The 12,102-nt window shown below is 42.9% G+C and overlaps 1 protein-coding gene across 4 annotated transcripts in view; it reads right to left on the reverse strand.

Moving 5' to 3' along the window:
• Positions 1 to 12,102, reverse strand: part of DAAM2 (dishevelled associated activator of morphogenesis 2) — a 245,122-nt gene that overhangs the window by 141,395 nt on the left and 91,625 nt on the right. For all 4 annotated transcript variants that reach the window (XM_068168667.1, XM_068168668.1, XM_068168665.1 and 1 more), the window contains one exon: positions 1,499 to 1,701. In XM_068168667.1, coding sequence (XP_068024768.1) covers positions 1,499 to 1,672 — 174 coding nt within the window. In that variant the 5' untranslated portion in view covers positions 1,673 to 1,701. The remainder of the gene's footprint in view (positions 1 to 1,498; positions 1,702 to 12,102) is intronic.

Consider the following 12,102-nt stretch of genomic DNA (forward strand, 5'->3'; position numbering starts at 1 on the left):
AAATGATGGCTAGGGTACTATCATTAAACATAGGAAGGTGAATATGATCTATTTTCATTTCAATGGCTTCATCTGTTTGAAATATAGATGCCAGTTACAGGCTGTCAGCACATTTAATAAATTACAGCACAGACCAGCAACTCAAATTTCTGAGGCTAAATTTTGTTTTACAGATCATCACATATACTTGTCATTAAATATTTCACCAGAAACATTATAAGTCACACTGTTTGATAGACTTCCATAAGGTAGCTGTAAGTTGTTTTGCCACAAGCACACGGAATTATGCCATTGGAATGTGCTGCTCAGGGAGGTGGTGGAGTCACCATCCCTGGAGGTGTTCAAGAGGGGACTGGATGTGGCACTTGGTGCCATGGTTTAGTAGTCATGAGGTCTTAGGTGACAGGTTGGACTTCATGATCTTTGTGGTCTTTTCCAACCTTACTGATTCTCTGATTCTGCCTTATGGCTACATCTTACATTCAATCTAGGGATCTGCTTTTCACCTCATCTTGAAATAGAAGCCTGGGCTACATTGCCAGCCTACTGATGGGAAAAGCTATAGCTGTCCCTATATTTATTAAAACACTATACTTGTCCATACATTATTTCCATCACTATAGAACCATGATAATGGACAAGAATTTACTGGGCTAATATTATCAGTGCAATGTAGAAAGATTATTGGCAGATTTATCTAATTCTGAGGTCTAATATTTTTCTGTTCTGTTCCTCATCTAAGTAGCATCACTCAGGTTATATACACTTTAAATAAATTGCAATCTCAGAGTAGCAATGACATATCTAATCAGCTGTATCAAATGGACATCACCTTTACAATGCAGATTGCAAAACAGCACAGCCCTATGACCTCTACCTACATTTTGCATGCAGGCAGAGGGTAAAGACAGCTAAGTCATTTGATGCCAGGCATGAATAGCAGGTGCCTACTACTGGATTTGCAATATCTACCACAAAAGGAAATGACAAAGTTCATCTGAAATAACTGCTTGCCTTCCTGTTTCTGTCTGCTGCTGCAACAGTACCATTTCATGGTTCAAAGGCAGATAGCTGATGAAATACAATTAGCATGGTCACTTGATTCTTCTACATCACCAACAGTATGTTATTCATCAACAGAACAGTATTGTTCTTACTTTACAGGCCCACAAACTCCAAGATTTTCCACTGCACTATTTTATACAGGAGATTTTATTCCAAAGTTGTTAACAAGAAATTGACTGTCAGGTATTCATTCTCGACAGAACTTCCTATTTTCCTTCTGATATGCCCAGTCCTACATCTGGAGAAGTACACAGTGCTGCAAGAGCAAATAATAAGTATATTTAATAATTTTCTTGCACACCCAGTGTCACTGTCATCCATCCTGTCATTTGCCATCATCCTCCCATCAAGGGAGAAGTTTTTTTCCTATCCCTAACAAGTCTGCTAAGTCTATTGCCCTCTAAAATGCATCAATCTCCCAGCAGAGTCTTACCACAAGTTCGGAGAATCTGGCATTGAGTTCTTCTGCTGGTGGGATTGGGACAGAAAACTCAAGGAACTGGAGAGGGTTGTTGTCCTTGAGGTTGATTTCAGGGAGGTCACTACCCCCGAAACAACAAAGAAACCCCAATGCATGACGATTTCTCTTCCGGGGCGCCATGATCATGGTGTATGATGCTATCTTCTGATCATGTTCTGCAGAGAAAAACAAAATAAAACAAAAGCAGCAGTCATTAAATGATAAACAAGACCATTTGATCTGTGCAGATTCTTGCAGTGAAAATGGTTATCACTCGTGCAACAGCTGGAAGAGGACAGAAGGGTCTAAGACACAAAAGAGCAAAATAAACATTCAAGCTGGACAAGGCAGCTAAGCTTTAATATGTTCTTGTATGACAGTGTAGAATGACTCCTCCCTAATTTCTGAAAAGCTTTTACAAACTCGGTGTGGGATTTCCCAGCCTGTGGATTTATCAGCAATGCTCAGTAGCCAAAGTTGAATGTTACCATTGAATGCTAGTACTGGCCTTTCTCTCACTACTGCAAAATCGAAGTGTCTGCAGTAAAAAATACACACTGGAGAATTTACATAGAATAGAATAGAATAGAATAGAATAGAATAGAATAGAATAGAATAGAATAGAATAGAATAGAATAGAATAGAATAGAATAGAATAGACCAGACCAGGTTGGAAAAGACCTTTGAGATCATCAAGTCCAACCTATCACCAAACACTATCTAATCAACTAAACCATGGCACCAAGCACCCCATCCAGTCTCTTCCTAAACACCTCCAGCGATGGTGACTCCACCACCTCCCTGGGCAGCACATTCCAATGGCCAATCACTCTTTCTGGGAAGAACTTCTTCCTAACATACAGCCTAAACCTCCCCAGTAGAGCTTGTGACTCTTGCTGGTTGTCTGGGAGAGGAGACCAACACCCTCCTGGCTACAACCTTCCTTCAGGTAGTTGTAGAGAGCAATAAGGTCCCCTCTGAGCCTCCTCTTCTCCAGGCTAAGCAGCCCCAGCTCCCTCAGCCTCTCCTCACAGGGTTTGTGCTCCAAACTCCTCCCCAGCTTTGTTGTCCTTCTCTGGACACATTCCAGCAACTCAAGAAAGGCATGGAAGAACCCTCCAAAGGTATCCCATTTGGTCAAAATAAACCAAAGAATGAAGCAGAAATCAGTTTTTCACCATTCTGGAGTCAGACCACCAAACACTCCCCCTTTATGTTGCAGTTTGACTATTTCATCTGTCCCATTTTTAAACACAATTAACTAGTTTGGGCGGCGCAGTGCTAATGCATGCTTTCAGATTTATATCTGACCTGCCATACCCCATCTTGATAGGGCCCAGGCCTGAGGGGCTTTGGTATCAGCAGTGTAAAAGGAGGCAAAAAGAGGCCTGAGGGAGGAGCTGGGAAGTGACTGATTTCACCAGACAACACCGTTTGCAAGCAGCCCATCCAAACAGGAAGTCTCCTGCCAGCAGTTTGAAAGGAGGGATCTGTGCAGCCCACAATAAGCTGCATATTTTGCCCTTTTAAGGGACTTGTTGTTTGACAGCTCAGGGGCTTATTTGTGTTATAATGTTAAGGACTTCACTTTTTCACTTAATCTCAGAATAAGCCATATCCTTAGGGAGTGAAGCTTACTGCATGAGCATGGGGCAGAGAAGCAGTGAGGGAGGTGGCAGGTGAACGAAACCACAGGCTGCTGGTTGTTGTATCAGCAGCAACACAGCTGAGCTTTGTCATCAGAGCAGCTGCTGCCCTAACGTGTTCCACAATGCTTTGGTCTGTTTGCTTGCTAGAATAAGGCTGCTTTGAGCTGCCACAGAGACTGAGTAGCTGTGCTAGGAAAACCACCTCTGGGACAGCAGTTGCAGAGTGGGATTTAACATGCTGCACACAGCCAGAAGCTGGAGGACTTTTTGTGTAGAGATCAGTATGCTGGTATAAGAAAAAACCAAGCCACCAACAAACAAACAAACACCAAAAATAACTCAAAACAAACCCCCAAGACACCAAAACCTCCACCCCTGTGCCACTATATATTTGGTAGAAATCACCAGGAATCAGCCAGGAAGGGGTTGGTCTCTTCTCTCTAGCAACCAGTGCCAGAACAAAAGGACACAGTCTCAAGCTGCACCAGGGGAAGTTTAGGCTGGTGGTGAGGAGAAAGTTCTTCACAGAGAGAGTCATTCATCATTGTAATGTGCTGCCCAAGGAGGTGGTGGAGGCACCATCCCTGGAGGTGCTCAAGAGGGGATTGGATGTGGCACTTGGTGCCATGGTCTAGTCATGAGGTCTGTGGTGACAGGTTGGACTCGGTGATCTTTGACGTCTCTTCCAGTCTTGGTGATACTGTGATACCTTGCCTACTCTGTGCTGGGATACATTTATCTAGCACCTTCTCCTATTCTCTGGAGGGGCACCAGCTCCAATTCTCATGTAACTGAAAAGAAAGTGAGCTGATACCAAGCACTGCCTTCTGGTATACCCTCTTTTCTTTGCTCTCCATTCCACCTCTGCAAGGGGCAGTGAGCAGGACCAGCTCAGGGTGATGTTGGCTTCAAAAAGCACAATCTTAACATTGGATTCTCACTAGGAGATGCTAAAGACCAACCTAACCCTGTAACTCATCTCTGACACAGATTCAGTCAGCAAAACCAAGATGCCCTCAAATCCAGCACAAACACCACCTGCACACCTGAGCCTTCAACTAGTTGCCCCAACGCCTTGAAGTCCTTCTTAATTGCCTTTCGGCTTCTCTCTGCAACCTCATCATTACCCATCTAGGTAACTAACAAAGGGTAATAATGAGAGGGCTGCACCAGAGTAGAGAGTTTCCTTTTTACATCTCTAAGCCGAGCCTCAGAGAGGTGGTAGACTTCCCTGTGGTATGAGTCTGATCTGCAAATGGGCCCCTCTGTTCCCCTCAAAAGAGAGTCATCTTTCAAAGGATGGAGAGAGGAAGTGGGGGAGAAAATAAAACTTTTAATTTTGGAGTGGTAATTGATAACAACACTGTCATTAAAAAAATATGAAAATAAGAAAAGGTGGGCATTTCAGTCTAATGAATGCTCTACTGCCTTTCAACTTCTTGCAAGTAAAGTGGTTGCACATGTTTCATTTGTACAATTATTTATTGCTATCTATGCCTCCAGTAAGACTCAGTGTGAAATCTCCCCCTGGAGAGAATCCCACTCTTACACATAACTCCCTCCCACAGCTCCTCTCAGTTGTACTCGTTTACCCTTTTGCACAACACAAACAAGTTGCTGTCGTCTCAACAGCTAACAGCCCACCCGCGCCTCATGGACATCAATCCCCTTTCTGCTTTCCATCTGCATCTGTAGTTTGGCTCAGGTCAGGAGTCACTGTCTGGAACTTTGCCCAGGGTCTAATTATAACAGCGTCTTCTTCCTCTGACAGGGCGTACGTGTTAGTTTCTAAACCATTTGGCTCAGCCACCAAACGTAATTAAGCTAATGCAATTTTTCCAAGTCTTATCAAAAGGTTTAGCCACGTGGAATGGGATCTATGCTAAATGCACACAAGGTTCCTGTCTCCATTACAGGTTCTGAATTGTTTCTTCAGCCTCACTCTTTTCTTCATCCTCATCTCAGAAATAGTTTTCATACAAGCATATCCTAAATAAGCAACATTCCACAAACAGTAAGACACCTGAAACAACTGTTATGCCAGCAGTTCCTTTTGCAAGAGGGCTGATAAACCTCAGTTTTTGCTTTGGAAAAACAGAAGAAAACAAGAAAACTCTGTGGGTTAGGTAAACACATGCAGTCCTACAAAAACAGTTTTCAACATAAGGAAACATTAACAGAAAACACTGATGCACTCACTTCCAGAGCTGAATTTCTACTGAACTCAACAGGCTTGCAGTGTGTGCTGGGTTGAGGCAGCCCCCTTCCCCACCACTGGCAACAATAAACACTCAGACAAACGGATTGCACTGACAGTGTCAGTCAACATAGCCAGAGCTCTCACCTGAGTGGAAAGCATAGAACCATAGTATCAATAAGGTTGGAAAAGACCTCAAAGATCATCAAGTCCAACCTATCACCTCATGACTACTAAACCACGGTACCAAGTGCCACATCCAATCCCTTTCTGAACACCTCCAGGGATGGTGACTCCACCTCCTCCCTGGGCAGCACATTCCAATGGCTAACAACTCTCTCTGTCAAGAACTTTCTCCTCACCTCCAGCCTAAACTTCCCCTGGTGCAGCTTGAGACTGTGTCCTCTTGTTCTGGTACTGGTTGCCTGGGAGAAGATACCAACCCCCTCCTGGATACAACCTCCCTTCAGGTAGTTGTAGACAGCAATAAGGTCTCCCCTGAGCCTCCTCTTCTCCAGGCTAGACAATCCCAGCTCCCTCAGCCTCTCCTCACAGGGCTTGTGCTCAAGGACTCTCCCCAGCCTTGTTGCCCTTCTCTGGACATGCTCAAGAGTCTCAATGTCCTTCTTAAATTGAGGGGCCCAGAAATGGACACAGTACTCAAGGCGTGGCCTAACCAGTGCTGAGTACAGGGGCAGAATGATTTCCCTGCTCCTGCTGTCCACACTATTTCTGATGCAGGCCAGGATGCCATTGGCCTTCTTGGCCACCTGGGCATAATGCCGAATCACTGCCAACACTGGTTTATGCTAACAGGAGAGCAAAGGAAGCCAGTCATTTCCATTTCCCTATAAATCTCTATCTTTCTCTATGACAGGATAAAACATGCAAATGTGATGCATTATCACAGAGGGAGAAATAAACCTGAATTTTCATTGGTTAGGAACATTAGCCAAACCACCCTCCACCCCCAAATCCAAGCTAAATCTCTATGTTATTCAACTGCTACATAATAAACCACCAGAATTTCATGATGTTGTAATAGCTACCTTCATCAACACTTCCTGATGATGAAATGGAGAAAACAAGCACCATGCTCAAAATTGTGAAAACACAATCATTGAGTAAAGCTAAAGAGTTCCACGCTGATCCTGTGCTCACTTTCCTGGTCCACATTCCTTCTTCAAAACACATATGGTGAAACTGTGAGCTTCATGGCATGTTCCAATCACCATGGGAATATTCCATGTATGTCACATGCAATGTGACAAATGTCAGATGCAAGATACACCAATTGCAGCATGGGGGATGGGGAAAGGGGGTAGGCAAGCAACCCATTAGCTTTATCTGCAGTAGTAACCCAACTCCTTTGATTTGGATTTGCCACCATACCAAGGAATGATCTGTCCTCCAGAACACAAAACAGCAATTAGATAACAAACTATTTAAAATCCATACAGTTAAACCCTTTCTTTCAGGAAGGAGGACTGTTCTTCTGGAAGAGTGCACCTGCTTACTATATCAAAGAGGAAAGCATCAGACACAAAAAAAAATCACAGGAATTAAAATCCAGGACAATGAGCAGGGCCTTGTACAGCAATGGACACTGAGTCCCAGTGAGCTATGGCCCACACTTAATGGCTCCACAAGAGCATAGAGCTCAGCTTGCAAAGCATTGTGCATTTTGAAGGCAGTTTGTTAGTTTTCCCTTAACAACACATCAAAACGGGAATGCAGATCTCAAGGTGGTATAAGAACCCCTCAAGCCAGCCCAGGCATGCAGGTTTGTCTGTTTTATACACTATTCCATCAAAACTGAGATGGTTGAGACTTTCAAAGCATTCTACAGACTTAAAGATGGTCTCCTGATATATATATATAGTATTATACATACTGCATTTAATTTTTATGCATTTCTTTACCTAGGAAATGTGTCCTAAGATAAGAACAAGCAAGGACTATGTGAAGACTGTCAGGTGTAACTGGATCCATGAATGTACTTAATGCAACGTGTCTGTGAAAAATCTGTTTATTTTTAACACTTTAAGAACGCTCAGGATGTGCTGGATGGCTAATGACCACTAATGTTAGCCTGTTAATGCCTACAAATCCAATACATATCACCTGATATCAGCTTATCAACACACACAAAAACACCAAGAAAAAAAAAAAACAACAAACCCTGAAAGAACTCTAAAAGGCATTTCCCTTCTGAAAGGCTAATTTGAAACACTTTCTCTTGTCTTTACCTGGCTAATGAGAGGAAAAAAAAATCTTTTAAAATTGCCAAACAAAATAAGAAAACTCAAACAAAAGGTAAAAAAACCAAGAAAATAAAAGAAAAAAAAATTGATACCAGCAAGTTCCTTATGTTTCTCCCTATCCACTTATCTATCTAAGAGGAAACTCAGAGAAAACCAGTTACCAGTTTAAAAAGAACAGTTAAATAAAGATTTAGAATAGAATAGAATAGAATAGAATAGAATAGAATAGAATAGAATAGAATAGAATAGAATAGAATAGAATTAACCAGGTTGGAAAAGACCTTTGAGATCATTGAGTCCAACCTATCATCCAACACTATCTAATCAACTGAACCACCAGCACCCCCAAGTCTCTAGCCCTGAGGAGAGAGACTTGGGGGTGCTGGTGGACAAAAAGCTCAACATGAGCTCTCAGTGTGCACTTGCAGCCCACAGAGCCAATCAGATCCTGGGCTGCATCAGGAGAAGTGTGGCCAGCAGGTCGAGGGAGGTGATCCTCCCCCTCTACTCAGCCCTGGTGAGACCCCATCTGGAGTACTGTGTCCAGTTCTGGAGCCCCTATTACAAGAGGGATGTGGAGGTGCTGGAACGTGTCCAGAGAAGGGCCAGAAGGATGATCAGAGGGCTGGAGCACCTCTCCTATGAGGACAGACTGAAGGAGTTGGGGCTGTTCAGTCTGCAGAAGAGAAGGCTCCAAGGTGACCTAATTGTGGCCTTCCAGTATCTGAAGGGGGCCTACAGGAAGGCTGGGGAAGGACTTCTCAGGATCTTAGGTAGTGACAGGACTAGGGGGAATGGAATGAAGCTGGAGGTGGGGAGATTCAGGCTAGATATGAGGAGGAGGTTCTTCACTATGAGTGGTGAAACCCTGGAATGTGTTGTCCAGGGAGGTGGTCGAGGCCCCATCCCTGGAGGTGTTTAGCCCAGGCTGGATGAGGCTCTGTCCAGCCTGATCTAGTGTGGGGTGTCCCTGCCCATGGCAGGGGGGTTGGAAGTAGATGATCCTTGTGGTCCCTTCAAACCCTGAATGAAACTATGAAACTATGAAACCATGGCACCAAGCACCCCAGGTTGGACTTGATGATCTTTGAGGTCTCTTCCAACCTTAGTGATACTGTGATACTGTGATACCTCCAGTGATGGTGACTCCACCACCTCCCTGGGCAGCACATTCCAATGGCAAATCACTCTTTCTATGAAGAACTTCTTCCTAATATCCAGCCTAAACCTCCCCTTGCACAGCTTGAGACTATGTCCTCTTGATCTGGTGCTGGTTGCCTGGGAGAAGAGGCCAACCCCCACCTGGCTACAACCTCCCTTCAGGTAGCTGTAGAGAGCAATAAGGTCTCCCTTGAGCCTCCTCTTCTCCAGGCTAAGCAACCCCAGCTCCATCAAATTCATCACTCAATGGTTTGCCCAGGATACATGTGTTCTTCCTCTCCTCATTGTCAAAGGACATGGGATATTTGGCTAAAAGGAGAGGCCAAGATGTCCTAGTAAACTGCAGCTTTGGAGGCGGGAATGAATTTTGCTTAGTGTTTGTTTATTGTGTCACAGCTTCCTCTTCTAATTTATCAATTCCACACTTAAGCAAGCTTGTTAACAATTCAAACCATCATGGTGGTGGCCTCAATGGGATTGTGTAAACTCTAAATATAAGCAACCATTCTGGATTGAGTGCAGTAATCTGGAGCCCTGTCTTTCTTTCCTTGCACCCTCCCTGTTGATACTTCCAAGTTTCTAATCACTGTAGTTTCAGTAACATGTACAGTAACATTTATCCTTCACTTCCTTCCTAATCAAAGTCTGGACTACTATCAAGATCAATTTTCCTATATTCTGCACTTTGAACATTTTTTTCTACTCTTATACCTCACTAAATATTACCCTAAGTGTACATTACTGAGTATTACACTAAATACTGCTAGTCATTGCCCTCTCTTCTTTTTTTCTGTCAGCTTTGCTTTTATTTTACACTTTTGGTTTTTCACTGTTCCATTGTAAGATCCTCACTGTCACTCATGGCTACTCTTAAAGTTGGAATTGCTTCTAGTAGCTAATTCCTACACCTCAAACTGCAAGACTCCCCTCTATTTTAGCAGATATTACACAGAGCAAAAAGTTCTGAAAAGACACCTACTGCATTATACAAGCTGCAAAGACTGCACCACACTTGTGTATGTTTTAGAGGTTTTGTATTATACTACACCACTAGGATTATTTTTTGTTATATTGTACTCATTTTTCTAGCTCTGGCACTGAGGTTGTAGATTTCTCAGGTTAGGCCTTAGTTACCTGCTTAAATCAGTTATCACAGAATTATTCTGGCTGGAAAAGATTTTTTACATCATTGAATTGCAGCCATTACCTAACTCTACCAAGACTGGTGCTAAACCATGCCCTTTAGTGCCACATTTGTGTCTTTTGATTACCTCCAGGGATAGGGATTCAATCACCTCCCTGAAGAACCTATTCTGGTGTTTGAGAGCCCTTTTAGTGAAGAAGTTTCTTCTAATAACCAACCTAAATCTCCCCTGGTGCAACCTGAGGCAGTGCAAAATAGACTTATGGTAATAGACAATTAGTAACAAAAACAGTAAGTCAGCAAAAAGTCATCACCCATTTGGAATGCGGCCAGGATGCGACAGTTCACATCCCAGTAATGATGATGTTGTAAAGGCAGCACTTAGCAGTGTCCACAAACCCACTGTGCATAAATTTATGCTTTATGAAAAAATGGAATTTATGCAATCGTTTCCCATAGCACAGCTTTACCTTCACTAGAGGACTTGGTTCTCATGTGACTGTTCTTTAAATTGCCATGATTGTAAAAGCCTGTGGGAAATAGGTTACAGAAAAGCAAACATGGGGGAAGGATCTCACAAACCCCACAGATGACACCCCAGGATGAAATCATAACTGAGGATAAGACTATCTAGCAGTAGGTCTTCTCAAACACTCTCTATAATCACCAGATTTTACTCTTGAAAGAATTCTTGTGCTAGAAACCTTACTTTTAAGACATGCCAAGAATACATTGTAGTCTCAGGGCCGTGAATTCAGGACACGACTACAATCCAAGCTTGTGTCTGTGCTACCCATCAGGGCAGGTCTGAAACGCCTTTCTTGCAAGCTACAGATCTAAACAGCAGACCTTGGGTTAGAGTCTTAGCTTTCTTTCTTTTAGGTAGTGGGTGCAATGCTGTGATGCAATTTCAAAGGAAAGAGTGCCTTGGAAGCTGAGCGAGACATGACATATTTATTCAGTATAAGAACTCACAGACTGAAGCTAAAATAGATTGTGATGACATGCTAGACATATACATTGACAGTCAAAATCAGCACATTTCTCCTTCAGTTACAGTGCAGAAGTCTATTTTGCTCTGCAGGAAGATAAAGTCCCATGCCTTTTATGGGCCTTTTGGTATTAAATGCCTTTAATGTCATTGCTTTGAAACTGGCCCTAGTCTGTAACATCTGTCACTTCTACACATAGGACCAGCTCCCAGGGATGAGATATCCAAACCCCAGACCCAAGTGTTTGAGGACCTCAAGAAAAGATCCAGAGACAGAGTGATCTGGAGAACAAGCTGTTCCAGTTAACCTTCTAGGCCAAAAGACCAATAATACTGGTTAGGCAGATTAGTACTATACCTTGGCCTAAGGACTTGAAATCTCTGAAATATTTCTATTGAGAAGCTGGGGTTTGGTTACAAGGAATGTCAGTTCAGAGTTTCCCAATAGCATTAAGAGCTACCACGTTCAGAAAAGTGAACACACAAACCCCCACCCCCATTACGAACGGCATCCCTGTCTTTTTTTTGAGTTGTCGTCATTTTTCCATTCTGTCACTGCCCAGTTATTTCCAGACATGATGTAAGTATTTTACCAGGGGATTTGGGAGTCAAAATGTTGCTGTTGTTGTCATCATTATCCTGGGTGCCTGAATTTTCCAGACAAAATACACAGCTGAGGGCATTAGAGTGCCCCTGCTGAGAGAGAAATAATCTGCAAGAACTGCCAGTGTGCTCCAAGAAAAGCAAACAAATGGTAAAGGTCCAATTCCATCTTCCCAAACTCCAGCTCATTTCCATGTGAAATACTGTTTTCTTAGTCATACAATTAGCAGAAGAGTATTTCATCTGTTGTCAGATGTCATCACAGTATACAAAAACTGATTTCCATTTTAATACTGCATTCAGGGTCCCTACAGGACATCAAAGCTCAACTCATCTGGAAAGATGCCTTGGTTATAACCAGTAGGAACTAGCCACAGATGTTAAGTGTAGAAGTACTGCCTTCACTATTGACAGGCAAACCAATTACCCACATTAATAAAATGTTCCCAAAGCTCTCTCACTGGAAAAAACAACTTAGTCTTTCTAGCAAATGGGTCAAAAGCCCAACACAGGCAATATTTGGAGTTTTACCTGGGTTTTGTAGATGGTACTGAATCATTTCAAAACT

The sequence above is a fragment of the Melanerpes formicivorus genome, unplaced genomic scaffold, assembly GCF_026170545.1.
Source record: "Melanerpes formicivorus ecotype bairdi unplaced genomic scaffold, bMelFor1.0.p_v2 SCAF_151, whole genome shotgun sequence".
In the NCBI taxonomy this organism is placed as follows: domain Eukaryota; kingdom Metazoa; phylum Chordata; class Aves; order Piciformes; family Picidae; genus Melanerpes; species Melanerpes formicivorus.